Source organism: Pinus tabuliformis, chromosome 6, assembly GCF_031772625.1.
Source record: "Pinus tabuliformis cultivar Carrire ecotype Pingquan chromosome 6, CPIR1, whole genome shotgun sequence".
Taxonomy (NCBI): Eukaryota; Viridiplantae; Streptophyta; class Pinopsida; order Pinales; family Pinaceae; genus Pinus; species Pinus tabuliformis.
Genome location: NC_142292.1, coordinates 259,998,200 through 260,023,401, shown reverse-complemented (window position 1 = coordinate 260,023,401; position 25,202 = coordinate 259,998,200). Strand labels below are relative to the sequence as shown.

Below are 25,202 nucleotides of genomic sequence, written 5' to 3'. Positions count from 1 at the left end.
ATCTCCATCAAGGAGCATCACGTCCATCAAGAAGAGCAATTTAAGACGAAAATAAAACATAAGGTGGAATCAAGTGTGGTATTGTACTTACTCACAACTGAAGTAGTATGGTTAACCAATGTCGTGCTATATTTTTGAAAACAAAACATTTAATTTAAAGTATTGTTTCCATCCACTTCTTTAACAAAAGTTACCTCCTGTCCCACAGAGTCCAGATTCTCCACATTTCTGTTGGCAAGCTCACCAACATAAGCATCCTTCTGAACAAGGAATTCTTGCAAGTGCTTTTTCTTCAAGGTTCTCCGACGTTTTTGCACTTGTGGGATTGCCATATTTATCTTTCTATCACTATATGGAAAAGCTCTATGAGATGAAGCCGGATGATCATAACCAAAATTGTATCCGTCCTCTTCTTCTATATTGATTTCGGCTGGGTTCTGATTCAGTGTGCATATTTCCACATTGCAAGCCTTTTTGTTGCATAAAGCAGATTCCACAATTTTTTTGTTCAGTGCTTTTGTTTTCTTTGGTTCCTTTTTTAAGTTTTGTCTGGGATTAGATCCCAACACCCAAGGGGATTGGAGGCATTTGTGTCTGTTCTGAAGATAAATATCAAGATCAGATCTTTGATATCTATTTAGATGCGTACTAGTGGGTGTTGGCCTATATGATCTTAAGCCTTTCGTAGAACTGGAGCCCTTTACAACCTTTGTACTCTGAGAAGCAAGAGGAACAATAGAATATGTCTGTAGATTGCCATTGTAACCACTTGTACATGGTAATCCCTTCTCTTTTTCTTCAGGGAATGGTGTACCCTGGAAGAGAGATTTTGTTCTCAAAAGAGAGGATTCCAGAGAAGCATTATTGCCTTTGCCAGGGATTGTCCAAGAAGGGGTAGAAATTCCAGAGAGCCCATTTGATACAAGATGCACAGAAGGCATGAACTTTGGAACAAGAGGTATAGTTTTAACTGAACTTATGATTTGTTCATGCATATGTGTGCTACCTTCAATGGGTTCTGAACCTCTAAACATTCTTTCAGTGCCATTAAATGTTCCATTTTGATACATCTCCATTAACCCAGATGGGGCACAGGTTGCTGGATGAAACCAACTGACATGCTTTTGTGAAGAGCCCTGGGGTAAATTAGAGAAATTTCTGTTGTCCCTGCTCTCTGATGCCATATTCTTTTTATCTGCACATGTTGCTGGAATTGATACACTTTTCCCCATTAGCCTCAGCACTGGTGCAGAGGGAAAACAGTATTTCTTCCCAGATGTCTGCATAGCTTGGGCATTTACCTGCTGCAACAAAGCTGAGTTACTTTGTCCATTGAAATAAAGAGGATGTGAAATTCCATCTGTTCTTACTGAGAGATTTGGAATACCATTCCCCTTGTGAGGTTCAGATGGAATGTTAAATTTCGATCCAGAAACTCCTAGATCGGAACTTTCCCAGGGCAAGTTTTGAGGACTGTTGCTGTTTGTGAGATTTTGATGTGAATGCCCATTATAATTAAAAAAGGACTCAGATTTATTTTGAAAAACTGGAAGCACTGGGTTTGTGAAGTATGATAATGCAGAGGCACCTTCCCTGCACAAATTTTGCATTTCCATATAGCCAAAATAACTTGATGCTCCCAGCAACTGCATAGACTCTAGTGCCATGCCATTTGTAGAGAAAGCTCCATACTGATCACAATGACTAATAGCAACATGTGATTTACTACAATCAATGGGAAATGGTAGATTACACGCAGCGTTTGTTTCATCCAAAATTGGTGCAACAAAATCCGAAGAATATTGTCCCCATGGATTGAACCATTGTGTTGATTGCATCATGGCCAAATGACCTTTACATGAGCTAGATGTATTGCTTTCCTTATTTGACATGACTAAATTATTCATTGCATTTACCCCAGAAACATCTATATGGCCATAGTCTACCAGAAAATCATTGCCAGAGTGCTTTCTTAAAATGGCCAGGTTTTCTTCACCAGTTTGTTTGGGCCACGCCGTACTCTTAGGAGTAACCATCTCCTGCCTGAGGTTAGCTCCTTCCTCTTCATGTTTATTGACATGACTTGGATCTGCTTTTTTCATCTTCAGTCTTCTTTCATCCTTCTGGAGATTATGGCTTTTGCGAAGACGTTTGGGGTTTGATAGACCCCGCTCATGTTGATTTTTAGCCATTAGTTCAACAATATCCATAGGTATTTCATCTTCCGTTGCAGAATATCTTTTTCTTCTTTGCCCCTGTTCTGGGTTCAGTACATTGTGCTGAACTGCCTTGTCCTTTGATACCGATGCCAAATGTGATGTGTTTTGAGGCAATTGAAGAGCATTAGCGACAGCTTCAGAAAAGCTTGGACTTGAGGAATTCTGAACCAAAAGAATAGTAAAAAGTTGTTAAAGAGCTGTCTTATTTCTTTCAAGAAGCAGACAATGTAATGTAAATCCACCCAATCTTTATGAATCAGTAGCATATGAGAGTATAGATATCACCCAGGTTTACATTAGTCTATTCAAATCAGCCATCCTCATCACAGTCAAACAATGACTTGCATGATAAAGATGCATCAAAATAGACTTGTGACATGAATGCAAGGATTGTGAGAAAATAATAAACAGTGAAAAATCGTCATATTATCTATCATTATTTAAACTAGACCCAAGAGAATTAGCATACTTATATTCAATCAGTTTAGTAGGACATACCTTAGAAGCATACCATACATCGATGCCATAATAAAATACAAATTCATCCATGTTGTTAGACAACAAGTGAGTTTTTTCAAAAGGGTTTTTCTTTCCACCATTTTAAAGCCAAAACTAATTCAGAAGAAAATGCTTCATCGTAAGGGAGCTCTACTAGGGTTTTCAGGCTTCAACATTCCTACATGGTTTTGTCAATCTCTAGTCATTCTATCCCACTTCTCACTCAGTTCACTCATCCTTTCTAGGACTTTGAGTGGCCTTCTTGCTAGTTGTTGAGGAGCAGATTTGTGAAAGCTTAGAAGGGAGACTGAGGATGGCCATATTTACATTCAACCATATCAGAGAGCTAAAGTTGTTGGCTCTAAGCCCATTCTTGTTTTTTTTCTCCTATGTGTTGTAAACTTGTATATTTGCTATGTTGAATGTTCTCTTCTCTTAATCTTTCCCATTCCTACTTCTCCCTCATTCTACTGCATGCAGCAGTTATTCTCCAGAAACATGATGGGTGTGTAGTTTATCATTATGCAAAACCAAAATACCAGTGTTGAGGAGGAAGGAGTATGGCAGTTCGTACCCCATGGATGAGGAAGAAGTAAAAGGGGATTAAAAAGGCTTCAACACCTTTGTGGAAGAATGTGACAAGGCATGAGGGAGAGAAAGGAGGTAAAACCACTAAATTTTCATGCCTCCATTGTAACACAACTTATACAAGTTCATATACCCATCTGAGGAAGTGTCCTTGTGGGATTATGATAGGTGATGAAAAGACTACTAAGGTGATATGAGTCAAAACCTGTGATAAACTGCCAACAAAAGATATAAGTACATGAGGGAAGAGGAGGAATCACAAAACAAATCCAAAAATTCAAAGATCAAATCTGAGACCTCATTTAGAATGTTCTATGGTTGATCCCACATCCACACACTGTCACGTGGTTCACGTTCGACAACATTGAAGTTCAATTCGAATTCGAATTTTCATTCAGATTTGAATAGGGTTCGTCTTTAGGTTCGACTATATATATATATATATATATATATATATATATATATATATAGCTTTATTATCAATTTATATGTAATTTATATTATAACTATATAAAAAAAAGGTTTTCTTAATATTTAATATGAACTTATATAAAGTATATTAATAAGAAATAGTTTATAAGATTAAAAAATAGAAAATTATAAATTTTCCCCATATGCCCATGGTCTCTGATATAAAGTATATTAATAATAAATGTTTATAAGATCAAAAAATAGAAAATCATAAGAGATTGCCCGATCTGGACCATGATTTGCGAGTGACAACCTGTGCGTCATGACAATATGACCAAGGTCAACAAAGTGACAACTTGAGTCGTGATAGTGTGAACATGGCCAATAGCAAGTTGTGACTTTCATGCATCAGCCATCACCACAAGCATATTGTACGGACACACCAATCGCCCATTGCAACAAATCAAATAGTGCCACAGTACAAAGATGAGGTCTAAGCCTCCAGGGTTGCAATTAGCACAGTTCGTGGGGAAGACTGTGCAGAAGTTAACCAGTAAATTCTGAATGGAACACATAGAAACATGTAGAACACTCTGGTACAATCTCACAACAACACATAGAAGCAGTCAGTGGCATCTTTTGCCGAGCCAAAACGAACTTTTAAATTTCTTTGGGGTTCATCAAATTTCGAACTTCAATCTTGAAGTTCAGCAATCCTTGTGACTTAGCTTGCACATGCATATATGGCATAGAACAATAGTGCATCTCCTCAAGCAAGGTTATAGGGATGATGCAAATGCAAAAGTGTCTAGGGTTCTCTCGACATGTGGCATGCCATTCAATGTTCTTTGCTCATATTATAGGCATCAAATGGTACTTGCCATCAACCAAGGATGTTGGGAGTGGGGGTGGGAGCGAGAAGCGAGAATGAGAGAGAAAAGTGCAATTTTCAAAAGATTTTGGGAACAAAAAAATTCAAGAGAATTTTTTTAAAGTAATGCGTATTTTAATATAAATTTATGCATATATATTAATTGAAAAAACATGTAGAATGTAAAAGAAACTACAGAAAACATGAAAACGTAGATTTAACCATCAGATTAGTGATTATCGTTAAACCATCAACCATTTAGTACACGTACAACATCAATCATCTAGTAATTATAGTAATTATAACATTGTCATTGAATGATCAATCATCAACTACAACATCAACCTTCAAGTTTCAAAATATAAAATTTGTCATCAATGATTGTAATAGATAACATCAACCACGAAACGAAACAGAGGACCATATTCGTTACCAGAGAGTTGAAATATTTGGTGAACAGTTCAAAGCTAAGTCACAAGACACATCCCTCAAGGTCTCGTGTCCAGTATTTCCCGTGTCGAACACGAAAACCGCCCTAAAACGTGTCAAAAACGTTTTTCTTCGTGTCCTCCAATCGAGACACTTGTTTTGAACGTGTTGAAAATGTGCCCTAACGTTTTTGGTTCTCAGGACACGTGTCCCATGAAAAGTGACATTTAAAACCTGCAACATGTTTTATTTTTGGGTTGTCATTGTTCACCACCAAAGTTGAGTTTGCTCGTCGCTGGAATCCAATTTGTTGTGCAGTGTGAGGAATTCCTTTAGATTCGAGCGCAATGCTCACAACTTCACATCGAGCTGGACCTGGAGATGTAGGAGACAAGCGTTCACATGCTTTGTTGAGAGTTTGGAGCACTTAAATTTCTTGTAAGTTGTGTTATAGCTTACGAAACTTAACTTAATTATACACGAGTGACCACGTATAGATCGTGTGTTGAAATAAAAATCCCAGCTCCCCATCATGTGCTCATTGCTCACTACACCTTCAAGGTCTAAAGGGAGGGAAAGCTCGATTAACGCTTTGGTCAACAATGAAGTTTGAACACATATAAATTTATAGTTCATAAACTACCTTATGTGAAGTTTGAACATGATCAATCTTGTTTGAAGTTAATAACAAAAATTATAACATGAACAATGAACATTGAACTGTGAAGTAGTAAATTAATAAACTAACTAGTAAATTACTAAATAGTAAATAGTGTATACTAAATACTAAATAGATATCATCATGATTCATATCTATATGGATCAAGCACTATATTTCAGTATATATATATATATATATATATATATATATATATATATATATATATATATATAACGTGTCCCTCGTGTCCTGTTTCCGGGGTCGTTGCGTCTCATGTCGAATACTCGTATTTACGTGTCCTCCGTGTCTCATGTCCTCGTGTCATGTGACTTAGGTTCAAAGGTAGGTCCAAACTTCAAATTTCAATTGAAACTATCAATAATGTTTACAGAATAAGTTGTAATAAAGACAAAGTGCTAAGTATAAAGAAAAAGAGATATCGTATCTACTATGCTTTCCTCTTGCCATGAGAAACTTCTCATTTCTTTTCTCATGATCTATAAAAAGAGTAGGAGTAGGTGGTAGTGTTTGTGGAACATGAACAACAACTGCGTGGCCCTCATGTAATATTGGATGCTATGAAGATAAAGAAAAAACTATTGCATTTGGAAACGTACTAGTGGATGGGGGTGGCATGTCCGCTCCATGAATATGATCACACAAAAGATTAGCTTCCAACCACTCTAAAACTATGGCTCCATCCTCCAAATTTGTCTCCTCTAGATTGTTGCCCCAAGTCATCACTTCTATAATTATCATTCCAAACATCCATTGCATCACAATAATGGGACAACAACCTGAAGGTGTAGTGCAAATAAACTCAGCTTTCTGCTCGTTGCAAAAGAAGTGTTGACTACCTAAGAAAACACATTCACCACCAATTTATGCAAATATGTGGTACAGGACCCATACATGTTCCACCATTGTATAGACGTCAACCTATCATGATTTGTGGTTGCATGCAAGTTACCAAAGATTCCATGTGCACTGATGTACTTGCTGAATTCACTTCATACTTGAGCACACTCCTCTTCCTCAAGTACCAACTTATATAATGCAAGCATATACTCATTTTGCACCTCTAGATTTGCGTGTGATTTTCTTCTAACCCCACCCCCAACTGTTGGTTGAGCCAACCAAGATGGAGAATAATATTTCGGTGTAAGGATATATGCTAGGGCATGGAGTGGAACAGCCAAATTATCCCACCTTTTGACCACATGTTTATAAATATGATCATACAAGATCACATCCCTTAGCTAAACAATATCTTTGATTTGGCTTAGCATGTTGTCCATCTACTCATACACCTCCCAAACCATTGGTTGATCTAAATCTGCAAACCAAATCACATGATAAATGGGTTTGGTGAACTACAGAATATATCTAACCAGTTTCCAAAGTTAACCATCAAGCAATGTGTCCTCTACCTCTTGAATTCATGTTTGTCAAATGCAGATATAGCGTTGTATTTTAGATATTGCAATAAATCACTTGAGACCATACTGGCCAATGCCTCTCTTACCTTCAAAAGGCGCCTTACGATAAGATAATAACTAGCAAATAATCTAACTCCAACTTGAAGTGACTGCAGAAAATGAAGTGGGTAATGTGATGATTGATAATAAATTTTATCATCTTCTTCCATCTCTTGTACAAAGCACCAATCCATATATAGTCATTGTCCTTCATTTTAATAATACTATGCATCAAAAGGTTCATTGTGTGAACCAAACACCCCAACTAAAATACATCGGGTTACCCATCGTCAATGGTTGCTCCTTTTTCCTCACAATTAGCAGCGTTCAAGGAGCACTTAGGGAATGCGTGGGAGTGGTTTGTTTTGCTCCCAATAGTGTTCAAGGAGCACTCCCAAAATGGATAGAGAGTGTATATTTCTTAAGGGAATCACGCTCACAAAAAGCACTCCCATAAGGGAGCGGTTAGGAAGAATGCTTCCTGAATGTTCCCTATAGGAGCATGCTTTGGGAGCAAGGCCAAGGGGCGCTCCCCCACAATGTAGCCATTAATAATTCCCCTAAATGATACAGGAGCCTCAAGTATGACAAAGCCAAAACCATGAGACTTGACTAGGTTAGAGGACAAGTCTATAGTTCTATATGATAATTTACAAATGATTGGACCACATATGGGGTATCCACTAAAGCTAAAGGTTGGACAAATGTTACAAGGAAAACTATCAACAAAATTTTTTGGTGTTTATTTTTTTCCTAAAGCAAGAGTCGGTCCTTCTATTATCTTGTCACTAAAAATATATTACATAAAATACAACGCGCCCAAAGAGGAAGCGGGCTGAAAAATTAGCAATTTCTTCCAGCTTAGGGAAAAGAGTCAACTTTTCGAGAACCGGGCCTAGGGCCCAAGAAAAACAAAACACATGGCCTCCATCGCCCGAACCATGATTCGAGGTCAAGTGGTCGAGGGCCAAAACGGAGCGAAAACAAGAACCTGAAAAAACTAAAAGCGGACCCAAAGAGGGGAATAGAGACCTTATCAAAAAGATTTCGGGTCCGCTGGGCATCACCCGGACCCACTAACCTGCTCATCAAACCTCAGCCGTTGATCAGCAGCTACATGATCCAACGGCTGAGGGAAATATCGGGCGGAGAAGAAGCAGGAGGAATACCTGCCCGATGAGGGTGGTATTCTCTCTCCTCTGAGAGCCACGTGTTGAACGCTAAGTGGCATCAGATTCATTTTTGAGAAACCACTTCGGGTTTTGAGGACGCCTGATAACCTGGAAACCGCTTTGACGCCCGAAATCCGGAAACCACGGAAACTCTGAACCTACTACCATCCATTCGACTGAGCCACCAATTAGAATGGATTATCACAATTTTCCTAGCTGCCCGCTCACTAACCGAGCTTCCTGCAGAACCAATGAGAAGGCGATCTATGGTATCCCACTGCGAGACCCGAAAATGCCAAATCTCAGGTTGTCTCTCTATCGAACCCCTGTCGTCCATTGATTAAAGGTTAACTAGCGGATTCCTTTCCTGTGTTGATAATGCTCCTTGTCTGTGAGGGCCAGAGTGTAACAACCCTCACGCAGTTGACCTGCGGGTACCGACTCCCACAAGCAGCACCTGTTGTCTCTTGTGCATCTTACCCCTTCATTAGCTAGCCAGTCCGCTACTCTGTTGGCATCTCTGTGCACATGAACAAAACTAAGAGTTCTTAGAATTCTTAGGTGCGATTGAATTCGGTAATAGACTTGCAAAAGTCTCCAGTGTTTCGAGACTTTGTCTGCTGCAGTGCCTGTGCCCAGCCGCTTGACCGAATTAACTATTAACTCCGAGTCAGCCTCGATGATTGTATTATGTAAATTGAACTCTATCAGAATCTCCAAGCATTGCTCAATGGCCATGAGTTCAGCCATATTGTTGGTGGCCCTCCCCAGGTGATTGTGAAAGATGACTTTTATGTTGCCCTCTTCATCTCTTATGACTCCTCCATAACCAGCGTCCCCAGGGTTACCTTTTGAGGCTCCGTCTATGTTGAATTTTAAAAAGCCATGGGGAGGGGGTTGCCAGAAAGCCTTTCCTTCTGAAATGTGCTTTGCTATCGTATTTATGCCTTGAGGGACATGTGACTGGAGTCCCAACAGTTCCAGAATGTGAGCATCCCGATGACCCGAGGGCTTCTCAAGAGGATGCTTCCGAAGAGCTTTGACAGTTTCTTGGAGCTATTTTATGATTTGTGCTATGATGCTTTGAGTTGGGCCAGATTTGTCTTTGAAGATCTTGTTGTTACGTTCTTTCCAAACATTCCAGATCAAGAATCTTGGAATCAGAGCCCAGGCTGTATTTACTGTCTCATTGTCCGAGAAGTCCTTCCTCCAGTTCTTTAAAGTATCAGTGATGTCATTTTCGTTCCTGTCTATCTGCTTGAAGATATAGGCTACCCAATTCCATAAGGTTGAGGTGAAAGAGCAGAGGTTGAGAAGATGATTCATAGTTTCTTCCTGCAGGCCACATAATTGGCATCTTGATGGACCAGCAAAACCTCTCTTTCTGAGATTTTCCCAAGTTAGAATCTTTTTGTGTTGAACTAGCCACCTGAACAGTTTGATCTTCGTCCAGTGTGGGTTGTTCCATAGGTCTTTCCATGTCTTATTAGGGCTTGGGTAGTTAAGTCCCGTGGCTATTCTTTTGGCTTCTTTGAGGTTGAAGATGCCCTCGTTATTTCTACCCCATCTTAGTAGATCATTCGAGGTTGAGGTCAAAATTTGTCTCTTTTCCAGAATAGTTTCCAGAACTTTGGCTTGGGTCTTCAACGGGGTCTCATCTTTGTAATCTGGTACCTTCCAAATTCTCCATTTACCAGTGTCCCTTGACTGATCCCAATAGTCACTTACTTTTTCAGTCCTTTGTTAATGGTGTCGTTTTTTATGATATCCAGTCCTTCTCTACAAAGGTTATTTTCCTGCTGCCAGTTGTCCTCCTAGAACCAGGCAAGATTCCCATTTCTGATCTCCCAGAAATTGTGTTTCTAAACTAAAGCTTTGTTCTCCCATGCCTTGTTCCAAATATGGGAACCCTTGATGTGTCCTGTCATTCTAATGTGGTCAATTTCTTGCCAATCCATTGCATATTTTTGTTTCTAGAGTTTAACCCAGGGGTTTCTTATTTCCTTTAGCCATCTCCACCAAAGTTTTGCCCCCAAGACTTTGCTTAAAATATCCAGATCATGGAGACCCAAACCACCATGGGTTTTGGGTTTGCAAGCTTATCCCAAGCTACCAAAGCCCATTTCTTTTTCTCTTCCCCTTTATCCCAAAGAAAATCCCTTTGAATATTCCTGATTTGCTGTAAGACTCTTGTTGGTGCCGGAAGGGTTGATAACATGTAGATTGGAATGGTTTGTAGTACTGCCTTTGTGAGGACTAGCCGCCCTGCTAAATTCAAGGATCTGCTTGTCCACTTGCTGACTTTGTCCTTCAATTTATTAGTTACAGACTCCCAGATTTCCTTGCTCAAAGGTTTGTCAGTGAGGGGTATTCCCAGATATTTTGAGGGAAGATGATCTCTTTGAAAGCCTAGAATTCTGGAGAGATTTCTTTGAATTGAAATATCAGTATTGAAAAAGAAAACCTTTGATTTTGTGAGGCTTACCTCAGTACCAGCAGCCATTGCGAACTCATATAGGATTTGTTTGAAAGCTTTGGCTTCCTTGACTGTGGGTGTGCCCTGCAGCATAGTGTCATCCACAAATTGTTGATGGGTCAATGTGTCCCCATTCTGAGTGAGTCTAAGTCCCTGGATTCTTCCTTCCTCCTTGGCTGAAATGATCGCTCTACCCAATCCTTCCATCATGAGAATGAAGAGGAAGGGGGAGAGAGGATCTCCTTGTCTGAGGCCTCTCGATGGCCTGAAGGTTCTGGATGGAGAGCCATTAAGAAGAATTGAACAACTGGCAGTGGTCACAAGAGCCATGACCCATCTTATCCAGTTGTGGTCAAAGCCATATGCTTTAAGAACTTCCCTGATGTAAGACCAGCTTAGCTTATCATAAGCTTTTGCTATGTCTAGCTGTATTATCATACCTACTTGCTTATTGGTCTTGAGGGAATGCACCACTTCATGAGCTTGAATTATATTATTGAGAATTTGTCTACCTTCCACATATCCAGTCTGCTCCTCTGACACAAGTGTTGGAAGAAGGGGTTTGAGTCTGTTAGCAATTACTTTGGAAATGATTTTGTACACCACATTGCATAAAGCTATGGGTCTGAATCTATCTGGAGTCATGGCTTTTTCCTGTTTGGGGATTAAGGAAATGAAGGATTCATTAAGCGCTCTCAGAACTGTTTTAGATTTTCTCGAGTCCTCCACCACATCCAGAATGTCATGTTTGACAATTTCCCATCATGTTTTGAAGAAGTCTACATTGAAACCATCTGGGCCTGGATCTTTCCCATTATGCATCTCTTTGATTACTTCATTGACCTCTTCTTCCGTCACTGGCCTGTTCAGATTATAATTGTCTTCCCTGGTTACTAGTTTTGGAATATGCTGAGTAAAACTTTTAGAAAATTGAGATCTTTCTGCCATGGTCTCCTCTGCAATACTTTGAAAATGTTGAACCAGTACAGCTTCCATTTCCTTATGAGTATCTTGCTCTATTCCTTGAGGATCTATAAGTTTTGTGATCCTATTATGTGCCCTGTGTTCCATGGTAGATTTGTGAAAGAACCTAGTATTTCTCCCCCTTCCTTAATCCATTGCACCCTGGATTTCTGTCTCCAGAAGATTTCCTCCTGCTGGCATCTGTTATCCCATTCTTGTTGAAGTGAGTCTGCTTGCATTTTCCTTTCCTCTATGAAGCCTTCTGTGATGAGAATTTGATTAATTTCCTGTAATTTTTTTTCCACTTCTCCTTTGGCTTTGAAGATGTTGCCAAACTCATTTTTATTCCATTCTTTGAGCTTTCTCTTGATGTGTTTGAGTCTCTGATGCAGGAGGAACATTTTTGTGCCTTGGGTGTGTATTTCTTCAGCCCACCAATTTCCAATGTTAGTGATGAAATCAGGTGAGTGCCAGATGTTTTCGAACAGGAAAGGTCTATTCCTCGGGGTTCCAATAAAGGAAGCTTCCAGCTAGATGGGCCAGTGATCCGAGCCTCCGAAAGGGAGGATGAAAGCTGTCATGATACAATCGGTGAGAAGGAGATCCTCTAAGATTATGAATCTGTCTAATCTCGAAGCTACTTGGGAAGTTCCTCCTCTTTTGTTGTTCCACGTGAAGATGCCATTTATTGTATCCATATCCACCAGTCTCATATTGTTAAGGAAGTTCTGGAAGGCTATTGAGTCTCTACCAAGTGTTCTGGTTCCTCCTTTTTTCTCTGTGAGAGATTTGATCATATTGAAGTCCCCTCCCAGAATCCAGGGCATTGTTGGGTGTCTTTCTCTCAGTTCCTCCAGAGAGGTGAGGAGCTTGAGTTTATCTTCTAGTAGCTGAGGACCATAGACATTTGTGATCATGTAACAATCCTTGTCCCCCAAAGGTTGGATAACCAATGAAAGGTGGTTTCTGGATGCCTCAGCATCCAGGATTCCAAATTTCTGAGGATTCCATAGAGTGAGAATTCCTCCAGCTGAATTATTTGCTTTGACTTCTAGGTACTCATACTTAATCAGCCATTTGCTATGCTTTTCTCTAATCTTATCTACTGAGCATTTTGTTTCCTGTATAAACACCATATCTGGTTTTTCTTCTTTTATTCTGTTACTAAGATTTCTTTGTTTTCTTTTACTCCCTAGTCCTCTAATGTTCCAGGTTGTAAGCTTCATAATGATGGGTTTGTAAAACAATAACTGGTGAGATCTTTCATCTTACCTGAATTAATCATGAGTTTTCCACACTCTGTCAGTAGTTCATTTTGTCTCTTCCTTCCTCTTTTCTTGCCTGGGTTTTTGGTGGAGTGTCCTGATATTATCTCCATTGATTTAACCCCTTTGTTCTCCTGGCTATCATGGTTCCTTTTGACTCCTACAACCTTTGTGTGAGACCTTCGGAGGAATAGTTGTTGTACTCTGTCAAACTCCTCTTGTGGTAGAGAGTCAATTCCTTTGTTGATTCCCTGCTCTAGAAACTTTTCTAGTTCAAGGTTCTCCCTCTCAAGGATCTCCTGTAGGTCTTGGTCCTCCGTGCCTCCTTCGCTTGGGGTCATCTCATGGTCCCTTCCAAGTTCCATAGTGCTTAGTGGGTCCTCCTTTTGTTCATTGTATTCCTGTATGATTTCCATGCTGTCCTCTTTTTCCTTCTCTCTATGATAGTCCTCTGGTTTCTTGTGCATTCCATTTTCTCCTCCTTCTTCTTCTAAAATTTCGAAACTGTTATGACTTGGTATCTTGCTTTCACTAGGTTTCTTTTGGGACTTTTTCCCCCTCCTTTCCCTCTGCCTCCCACTTTGGTGAAACCTTCAGGGTCTTTTCCTTTGTTGGTTTTCGGGTAGTCCTCCCTTTTGTTGAGTGGGCAATCTCTGAAGAGGTGCCCATGTTCATGACATTTACAGCATCTGAATGGGATGTGTTCATAGTCGACTGCCTGTACCCATTCCTCGTCATAAACTTCTAGGATGACTTCATTCGGGAGTGCTCCTGATAAGTCCATCTCTACACATATGCGAGCAAAGGAGGTGTATTTCCCTCGCAAAGTCACCTCTGATATCTTTATAAAATGCCCTAATTTGTTACCTATAGCTTTTAAAGATTCCGATAGCCAATAATCTAAAGGTAAGGAGTATAATCTAATCCATACCGGGATCGATGTGAACGTTTCTCGCTCTGGAACAAAGTTCATCACCCAAGGTCACATGTAAAGGCCTGCGACTGCATAGAAGTAGGGTCCTCCTTCGAAAACTCTGTCTTTGTCCTCTAGGTTAGTGAAAACCACTGTGAAGAAACCCTTGGAGCCAAGATGTAGATTTATTTCTCCCTTCGATTTCCAGTTGTTTCTTATCCATGTGTACAGTGCTTTCTCCGTGGGCCATATGCCCATGAACTTGCAAATGACCACATAAGTCGCCATGTGATCTCTGTGCACTTGTAGTGCAGGATCATTTAAGACCACCCGGGGTTTAATGTTAGCCTTGGGCTTGCAGGGTCCTGTCGCAGACATTTTCTCAGTTCTCTGACTGCTGTCGCCAGGATTTGTTTCCCTCCTAGCTTCCTTGTGGGTCCCTTCCTTTTCATGGGAATTGCTGCTTCCTGGCTTGTGAGTGCCATTTGTCTTTGTCTCTGCCTCTAGTGGTTTCCGGAAATTGTTCAGACTCGCCTCTTTGCTTCTGTTTGAAACCACATTACTGTAGGAGGGAGTGGAGCTCCCTCCTCCAAGCCCCTCCATTGATACCAGCTCGCTCCTGTCGCCCCCTGTTCAAAACCCTAGTGCCTCAGAGCTCCATCGCTATTCCTAATCCCCAAATTTTTTTTGGTGTTTATGCTACTGGTAAGGTCTTCATTTTAGCCCATGAATACTTGGATCATTATAAGATTATTATTATTAATATTGTAGTCTCTAATTAGAGTTGTTTGAGAGTTTCGACCATGCAATGTCATTCAATTCATCATTGACAATGTTAATATTTATAAGGGAAAGGGAGAAATCATTGAGGATATGTATCCTAACATATTTTGGTTGTTGAAGCTAGCAATAGTTTCGGAAGGTCTTCACATAGGCTGGGTGTCTTGGCATGTAGAAGATGATTTATTTCCTATTTAGGTATTTGTCTTCTTTCCCAAGTCTAACTTCGGAAAAGTACAATAATTAAAGTCAAGTATTGTGGACTATTAAGTCAATCTCTAAGGATAAATAATAAAATTATTTAAGTGACTTAGAAATAATCTCAACCATTGATCTCCTAAATATTCTAGAAGGGAAATTAGGGTTATGGATTTGGGCTCAATGAAGATTATAAATGAAAGCATAAGGGAGAGGTGAAGACACAGATAGAGAAGAGAGGCAGATACAACATTTTTGGGAAAGCGATTTTCTCAATAAGGAGAGAGCGAATTCTCTAGAGTGAGAGACTTAGTTAGATTGAGAAGAAGGAAGGAGGATACAAGGATAATTTTGGGAGTGTTTCTAGGAGGCCAATTTGATGGAGATTGGAGAGGTTGAACTGTTGAAGCGAGAAGGGAGCACATTTACTAGGGAGGCCAATTTGACAGGGCTGACTTGTGAGTGTGCAGAGGTTGAGTGAGGGCAAGGTGCAGGGGTCAATTTATTGGTGAGAGGTGGGTCGAGTTTCTTCAGGTTGATTTTCTTCAGTGGCTACTTTCCAATTGGTCGAATTTCCTTGGGCCAAGTTATTCAAATGGGGTCGAGTTGCAAGTTTCAGTCACTGTACTTTTCTTTGTAAATTCTTTGTGGGTCGAAAACCTGATTTTCCATATTAATTGATGAAAGAGAATTTTTTTGGGTGTTTATTCGTTGTAATGTGTGATTGATCTCTCTCTGATTTTATTTTTGATGCATATAAATTTCTGGATGTTAAAATACTAGTCATTTTATTTTTCAACAATTAGAACTTGATTTGGTTAATTAAATAAATTACTGGGAATAAATAATTGTTGCGAGAAAATAAATATAAGCTGGCATTAGGAGATTATTATGTGGTGAACCTCTTGATGCATAATATAATTAAATGAAGCAAGATTATAAATGGATTGGTGCATTGCACAAGAAAGAAAAAAGTATGATTAATTTATTGCTAATAGTGGTCATGTCCATTATATTTTCCATAATCACTTTAAGTCGCAACTACTTAAGATTGCAAAGACTATATTAGCTAGCTATTACCTCACCATTAGGCACCTTTGAAGATGAGAGAGGTGTTATTTTTTGTAGCAACGGATGTGTTCTAGCCTTGAAATTTTGTGGAGAGTCTAGAATGCATGAGATCTCCAAAACTCAGAAATCGTTTCTAGAAATTCTGCCTAGAAGTGACTTAATTAGATTATTAGTCAGTTTTTAAATATTTCCTAAGTCTAAACTTAGGGAATATGACTAATTAATCAGAATTAATTAAGTTATGGTGTGAATGTTCTAGAAATTCACATGGATCGACTTCAAGTTAATCCTAGCCATCGATTAAGATCTAATCTTGGTCGTTGAAGTCTCAACAGAGGATTATAAGAAGAAGTCGATGGGGCTTGGAGAAATCACTTGTGTAGTTCAATTTCATGAGCAAATCGATTTCCTGAGTAGCAACATTCAGTTGCCAGAGAGAGAGAGCTAGAGAAATCGAAGCAGTGAGAGAGGTGCAGGGACAGTGAAGTCAGAGGAAGATTTCTTGATCTGGTGAGTGCATATGCAGAGAGGCAGAGAAGCCATAGTGAGGCTGACGTAGAGCAATGTAGTAGCCTCTAGAGACAAAGTCGAATTGCTGGGGAGAAGTAAAATTTCAATGCCAGAAGTTGGGCAAAGGTTCCAGAGGCTAGGAGAGACATTTTCTCAGATAGCCACTGGTCAGACGGCTTGAGGAGAAGTCGTTCCAAGTTGAGAGCAACAGCAACTGCGCTAGGGTGACATAGTGACTATGCAGAGGCAGTTTGGACAACTCAATTTGAGTTGAGGTCAGTGTTGGGATTTGCCTGTGGAGTGAGGAATTTCTCGTCACTAGATTTTCCTTGCTAGTTTTTCTCTGTAGGATTGCCAATTTCGACATCCAGTTGTACTCAGATTATTTCACCGTTGCATAATAATAAAACCCTCATCTACTGCACTGGTTTTCCCGAGTTGGGTTTTTCCAGGGAAATTGGTCCAAAAATAATTGTTACTTTATGTGTGTGTGCTAGTATTTCTTCTAGTGTTTATTTCTTCCGCGGTTTATTTGTGTAGGTTGCAGTGTGATTGATTCACTATTAGTTGTAGCAACTTAACAATTAGGAGAATTATTTCCAGTTGTTGCAATAGGATTCAGGTTTCCAAATTTTCACATGGTATCGGAGCATAGATGATCAGCGAGAGAGCTCAGTAGTGAAGGAAGAGGGAGTTTCGTTGTTCATTAAGGGGCAACAAATCAAAGCCCCAGAGGAAGCGTAGTCACCTTGGCCAAGAGGTCGAATTCTTGAGGAGAATCAATTTTTCTGAGAGAGAGACAGAAAAATTCGATCTCTCTAGATCGAGGGTTTCCAGAGGGAGCAACCAGTATTTTTCGCAGAGTAGATCTCTAGTTGGAAGCAACAGTTTTGCAGCAACAGAACTAGCATTGAGAGGAAGAAGAGCACACATTGAGGGAAAATTTTCGTCAGGGGACTTCTAGTCTCAAGAAGTTTGAATTCCCTTGCAGATCACCAGTTGTTGTGAGTCGTTTTTTCTCACTCCAAAAGGGAGTGTGAATAGCATAGCAGCAACTGAGCAAAAGGGAAGAGGAGATTTTTGACATCATCTGAGACGGCCTCTGCCGGACTACGAGATCAAGACAAGTTGGACGGTGCTTCCAACTATGTCATTTGGAAGGCAAGGATGTCGTTCCTTTTGGATGAATATGGCCTTAAACCATTCATAGATGCAGTGACAGCTATCCCCACGGATGCAAATTAGCTGAAGGAGTATAGAAAGGAGATGGCGAGGGCAAAGAGGTTGATTCTTGACGGTGTTCGAGATCACATTGTATCACACATAATGGGTCAGGAACGACCAAGGAGATGTGGGATACACTTTCGACGTTGTATAGGGCACTTCCGAGCAGCGGAAGATGTACTTAGAGGAGAAGCTGAGATGCACCAAGATGCAGAAAGGGGAACGCATAGACCCCTTCCTCACCAGGATTCAATAGATATGGGATCAATTGTCAGCTGTTGAGGCAGCGACTCAAGCCACAGAGCTAGTATGATTGGCACTCAACAGTGTCTCAGAGGAGTGGCAAGTATTTGTCCAAAGTATTTTCGGCAGAGAAACCTTGCCAAGTTGGGATAGGATGTGGGTTGATTTGCAGCAGCAAGAGTTGAGGCAAGACTTAGTGAAGAGCTCCATTAGTGGCAACAGTAGTGAATCGACGTAGGTGAAGGAGGAGGAGAATGTGGCCCTCGCATCAAAGGGTCCTAGTTAGGGATAGGGAGAGCAGTGAAAGAAGAAGGACCTGTCAAAGGTCAAGTGCTTCAGATGTGGTGAGCTTGGTCACTACAGTACCCTGTGTCCTCTCAGGAAGAAGGACAAAGAGGAGAAGCAGTACCAATAGGTAGCATCAGCAGAGATCAAAAGGTTGGAGAAAGACTTCGCCATGTTTGCTGACATACCCCCAGGAGTGAAGTGGGGTGACTTGGTGTTTGTTGACAATGCTGGACCCGCCAACATGTCAAGGGGATCTCCTCGGTAAGAAGTCCCAATTAGACCTCAGACCGTTTGGTGTAGGAGTCCCAGCAGTGGGTCGTAAGGTAATGCCTTGACCACGATGTCACATAGAGGCAAGTAAGATAACTCTGTCAGTAGCAAGGGTGTGACTGATGCAGAGAGTCAAGGAATGTGTACGAGAGGTTCCAACACTTCGAAGGGAGAGGAAGGTGAAGGTGAGTTCCAGGTTGAAAGGGATCAGTCCCAACTTGGCTAGGAACACACCACACAAAGGACATGCACAGCTTCCGGCGGAGCAGTCCACTCGGATGCGGCAGTCACAACAAGGTAAGATAACACGAACAGCACTCACGAATCAATCCAAGACGAGGGTGACGGTTGATATAGCAAGGTTCATGAGAAAGGCTTTTCTAATGTCTGGCAGAGTAGTCGACACGGATGGTGACAGCATTAACAACATATGCAACACATTAACAACAAGATTCATATAATTGCATACAAATTAGTTCATATACAAGTACGTAAGTTAAACAACATATATCATTAAGGCAACTGGAACAGTCCAACTACAATAACAACATATGCATGAAAATGTGTTGGCTCTTATTATTAAAGAAGTGTAAGTCACAATCATACAATACACCATGTAAACCTGCAAGCCCCAACAGTGGAACGTTACGACCACATCCACCTACTCCTCCAAGGAGATGTACTAGCTCTGTGCAGTCGAGAAGCCAAGGCGCGTTACAATACTGTCTAATCCTTCTTCAAGATAGTCTTAGTAGAAGCTTGGCTGACCAAAAGCCTATACAATGAGTTATGAGGGACTATTTATAGCAAAGGGTGGGGTGACCCTTGACATTCCCCTTTGTGACAGTTCAACTAACCTCATGACTCTTCACCTACTCTATGACTGTTACATCCAACCATTGACACTTGACTTACACTTGACATGACTCAACATTACAATGCACATGTACTCATGTGAGACAACATGGTTTGAGCAAGCCTTGCAAGACATCACTGACACTCGGTCCACTGTGATGAGACCAACTCTTTGACATGCTTATGATGGTGAAGGTGGTGAGCTGATGCCAAGCTTGGTCGTCCGTGATGGTGTGCATGCACCTCATGGTGACATCTTGTTGAAGCGAACTCTACCTCCGTTGCAACCGGTGCATTGGTTTGGCCCCTTCATCCAACTCGTCTGCTAACATGCGCATGGTCTTCTTGGGTATGATTGAACCGGCAACACACTGATGCATAGTGTCCGTGCTGATCTTCAAGTGTGTGTTGGTGGTCATGCACATCAACTTGCCGAAGTACATGTTCAGCCTCAGTTGGACTTGCTTCTTGTCTTCGCCTTGGTGAGTGTGTTGAATGGGTTGGATTGCATGTGTGCGCTCAACAACATGCATGCTGCTAAATCCCTTGCATGCGATCAACAACACTGCTCACCATGTCTGCTCTGTGTCAGCTGCTAGGATGGATCCTTAACTTGTACGAGCGCAGTTTCATCCGTGAGTGCATGTTGCGCCCACTATTGTTCCTACTCCTGTTGTAACTCATTACTCTGTCTGTGCAGCTTCATGTTCTTCCTGAGTTGCTGCTTCATCACATGCAACGCGCGATCTTCATGTCGCGCTGTCACCTCATAGCCTGAGTCTCCAAAGTTGCCTTCATTATCAGTGAATCTGCTTGATCTTGAAACTTTGTTCCACCTCTGTGTTGTCAACAACCTTCCTCCTGCATTCGCTGCATTCAATGCATTCGATGTGTTTGTTGCATTCAGTATGCTGCCTTCAGCTACTGTTCATGATGTTATTGCTTGATGTCCTTGTCTACGAACAGCTTGATGTCTTCGTGAGTAGGCAAGCTCATAGACACTTGATCCACTCATCCCCAAGCATGCTTTGAACGATGTCTTCATCTTTGCTTTGCTAGAAACCATTGTACCTGCACTGCGGAGAGGCAGATGAACACCTACGATACCTAGAGACATGGCAACACTCATAGCAAGCAATCTGTCAGTCGAAAACCAAAATGAACATGAGAACTGACTTACAACATACCTGGGTGAATGATCATGAAGGTTGCACAATTTCGGCCAGAAGGTCAGGAGACTGACTACCAAGACTACACAAGGCACAGTCTGGGATGTTGAGAGATTGACTGACTGCTGGAACTACGCAATGCACAGTCCAATCTGGCGGATGACTGCTAGGATTGTGCATTGCGCAATTCCAACTGGGAAGGACTGCTGGCCTAGGGACAGATTTGCGCAATTTCTTGGGCCAAGCAGCCACTGTCCTCCAGAAATGCGCAAAACAGTCCTGAAGGCCAGCGTTGGGCAGGAATGCGCAAATCTAGAGAGGAAGGTGAGCCTTCCTTTCCCAGATTGTTCAATGCAGCCTTGGTGAAAGTAGAGCCCGAGCCAAGGTTGGCCCGATTCGTCGACGAGCAACTAAAAGAAAGTAAGTCAATGAATGCATAGCGACACAAAGTGATAGAATAAGTGATTAACAGTGCATGAAAAACATGAATGAAAGATTTAGCAAGAAGATCAACATGCATGTGGGTGAGGCAGTTCGTCGGTTGGGCAAACATCCGTGCAAAACAGTTTCATGCATGCGACAACAGTGAAATAGCAACGAAAATTGAAACATAGCTAGGACAAGCTAGTATACATGTAAACGACAGCAAGCGTTCAAAGAAATCAAACAAACAATACTCCCACAAGCGAAAACACAAAAAGTGATAGAAATGCAGCACAAGGCATGGGAAGCAAGCTTACCCCAAAACAACTGAGTTGAATGTGCCGACTGCTCCTAAATGTGATGTGGGATGTCAAAGCTACAAGGTTGATGTGAGGAATGAGCTCTGTAGCGTCCAGTTGATGAGTTTTGATAACATCAAGGTTGTGACGCACATGCCACAAATCTAGGGGAAGCGACACTTGGTGGGAGGTTTCTGAAATGATCCTTGCATGTAACCTCCAACTGCTAAACATAGATCCCTGAAACAAGAGATGTCTTTGCATGCTGCCTTGGGAGAAATAGCCCATGCATACAAGTCAGTTTTGCTCGGTCCCGGAGGGAACCAGTCAGCTTAGCTGCACATGCAAGAGATTGCTCGACTGCTGGAGAAAAATGTGCATTTTTGGTTGGGAGCTGGGCTAGCTGCCCAGGAGATTTGCACAATTTCGGGGCCCAGCAGCTGACTGCTGCCCAAATTTGCGCAAATCCTGGGCTGAAGAGTCTGCAATCATGAAGACCAGCAAGTTGTCAGAGAGAATTGCGCAATTCCTAGAGGGAAGGCTGGTTGCCCTCCAGGAATGTGCAATTTTCAAGGGGAAGCTGCTCAGCTTGTAGCTAGACCAAGTCCGGGTAAGCAGCCTGTGAGGGGAATGGATCGACTGTGATCGACAGGCTGTCTTTGTGCAAGGAAAACACTGAAGCTTGAGTACTTGACGAAGCAAGACAAAGTGTTGTGTAAGGTAATTGGGGAATTGAAAGATGTATTGATTCGGATGACTGCTAAACCACATAACACAAGTCATTGACATAGTTGTAGTCGACATACCCGAGGCTTATAGAAAGCTGCTTAGTAGGGACTGGTCAGCAAAACTGAATGGATACTTCTCAATTGATTGGTCCCATCTCTTGCTGCCTCAGAAGGGAAAAGGTGATATGCTGAGAGTTGATTGAGAAAGATACATGAAGTATATGGTAACGGAACTAAAGGGTCCCAATGAACCTGTGATGTTTACCAACTCTATCCTTGGGAACTATAGTTTCAATGTTTATGCTACGGAGACTTGTTTTGGAGAATGCCATGCAGAAACAGTTGAAGAAACTTTGACAAACACATAGTTGGAAGCTCCCCCCCATAATCCAATTGATGAACTATCCTGTATTATAGTAGATGATAGGACTAATTTCGTAGGTAGCATTTCAATTGATGTAACATTAGATTCTATATTTTGGACACTCTACTTTGATGGCTCTAACTGCTTTGAAGGTGCAGGTGCTAGGAGCATTCTCATTGACCCGCAAGGGAACCAAAATTTGATGGCCAGCAGGTTGGAGTTCGCATGCACCAACAACACAGCAGAATATGAAGGCCTGCTGCAGGGCTTGAAGAAAGCCATTGATATGAAGGTGAAAAATCTTAAAGTTTTTGGTGACTCTGAGAATCGTGGATCAGGTAAGGAAAAGGATACACTGCAATTCACCACACCTGGTAAGGTACCAAAAAATGAGGTATGGAGCTTAATTGACAATTTTGATTCTTTTAATATCACATACATACCTCGAGGGCAAAACCAAGATGCCAATTTGATGGCTAGTATGGTTGCTAAACTTTTTCCTGATTTTAGATTGAAGAAGAATAAATGTTATGTTGAATTGATTTTCAAACCATCTGTGCCTGATAACATCTCAAATTAGCAGGTGTTCGAAGATGACAAGCAAATCCTTGAGTTCTTGCACTACGAGAAGACATTCAAGAATGCAATCATTGATGAAAAAGAACATGACAGGCTTATGAATGAGAGGAAAGATGAGGAAAAGGATCAGCGCAATGTGATTCCCAAGTCAGTTGTTAAGATGGAGCACTTGTATGACTTGCATGATAAATTCAAGAAGCCGACTAACTGCAAAACGCATAGCTCATCCATGAAGTATGAATCGGTCAACCTGGGAACCAAAGAAGACCCAAAAAATGTCAATTTGGGCTTGGGGTGCTCTCCACAAGAAAAGGCTACATTTTTCAAGCTATTTAAAGAATACAAGGATGTCTTTGCATGGACATATGGAGACCTAAAAACCTTTGATACTAGCGTTATGCAGCATGTAATTCCTTTGGAAAAGGAGGCTAGGCCCTACCAACAAAAGCTTCGTAAGATGCATCCAAGCCTAGAACCATTGGTGAAGAAAGAATTAAACAAAATGCTGGATGCTAAAATCATCTTTCCTGTCAGACACACACGCTGGGTAGCCAATCTCATGCCAGTAAGAAAGAAAAATGGAGACATCAAGCTGTGTATTGATTTCAGAAACCTGAACAAAGCATTGCAAAAGGATAACTATCCCATCCCTTCTATGGAGCACATTCTTCAGTGCGTTTCTGAGTTTGAAATATTGTCCCTATTATATGGGTTTTCAGGATATAATCAAGTGTTGGTATCTAATGGGGATCAACTTAAGAAAACCTTCAACACTAAATGGGGCACTTACGCATATTGTAAAATGCCTTTTGGACTTATTAATGTGGGCGCCACATTCCAGAGAGCTATGGATATAGCTTTCTGAGGGTTGATTAACAGATCAGTAGTGGTTTACATGGATGACATCACTGTGTATTCGTATCACAAAAGGGATCATATTCGTCACCTGAAACAGATTTTTGAAAGATGCCAAAGGTATGGAATATCGTTGAATCCCAAGAAGAGCGTCTTCGCAGTCACAGAAGGGAAACTACTGGGTCATATCCTCTCTAAAGAAGGGATTGTTATTGATCTTGAAAGAATAGAGACCATCATGAGAATACAACCCCCTGCAAATAAAAAGGCAATGCAATCTTTCTTCGGGAAGATCAATTTCGTTAGAAAATTTGTCTCAGGTTTCGCGGAAATAGTGTGCCCCATGCAGCTAATGATGAAGAAAGACGTTGTGTATAAGTGGAGCGATGAAGCCAAGGAAGCATTTCAGCAAATCAAGGAAGCCATCGCGGAAGCTCCTGCATTGGTCAGCCCCAATTTCGGCAAGGAATTTTTCTTGTACACTTTTGCTTCTGATGTTTCATATGCCGTAGTACTCACTCAAAAAAATGTTGAAGGCAACGAAGTCCCTATTTCTTATATGAGCTCTAATCTCCAGGGAGCAAAACTAAACTACCCCGACGTGGAGAAACAAGGCTTCACGGTTTTCAAGGCCATAAAACATTTCCGCCCTTATTTACTAAAGGCCAGGACTAAAGTGATCGTTCCCCACCCTGCTGTGAGAGCCCTCTTCGTGCAGAAAGAAATGGGTGAATGGAGAGGAAATTGGATAACCGCACTTCAAGAGTTTGACCTCGAGATTAAGCCGGCAAAGATAGTTCGAGGGCAGGGACTGTGCAGACTAGCAGCAGAAGCCTTGGCGGAGAAAGTAGGGGCGCCCAAGGAACCAGAAGCGTAGAATCCACATAATGCACAAGTGGAATTCAGGGAGGAGCCCCTATGGATTAATGAAGCGTTGATGTATGAGCGCGAAATGTCGGAGGCCCTTTTGGACCCTGAGTCGTGGTATTACGACATCCGCTTTTATCTTACACGGGGGTCATGTCCTGAACACATGGATGCATCACAACGGAGAGCGCTCAGATTGAAATCTAATCAATATCATTTGGCCAATAACACATTATACAGAAAAAATTATGATGGAATCTGGCTGAGGTGTTTAGAGAAGGGTGATGTTGATCATGTCTTGAAAGAGATGCACGACGACCCAGCAGGTGGTCACTATGGCGGAGAGACCACTGCTCACAAAATATTAAGAGCCGAATATTATTCGCCCACAGTGTTCAGAGACTCGCATGCCTACGCTCGCAAATGCAAGATGTGCCAAACCGCCGCAGGACGGGAAAGAAAGCCAGTTGTTCCCCTCAGGCCTGTTATGATTTATCGCCCGTTCCAGCAATGGGGCCTAGACATCATAGACAAG

General features: G+C 41.3%; 1 protein-coding gene across 1 annotated transcript in view; it reads right to left on the bottom strand.

The window, feature by feature from the left end:
• LOC149258358 (uncharacterized) overlaps positions 1 to 25,202 on the bottom strand; it is a 159,003-nt gene that overhangs the window by 25,231 nt on the left and 108,570 nt on the right. The window contains exon 7 of the mRNA XM_089412981.1: positions 195 to 2,381. Coding sequence (XP_089269107.1) covers positions 195 to 2,381 — 2,187 coding nt within the window. The remainder of the gene's footprint in view (positions 1 to 194; positions 2,382 to 25,202) is intronic.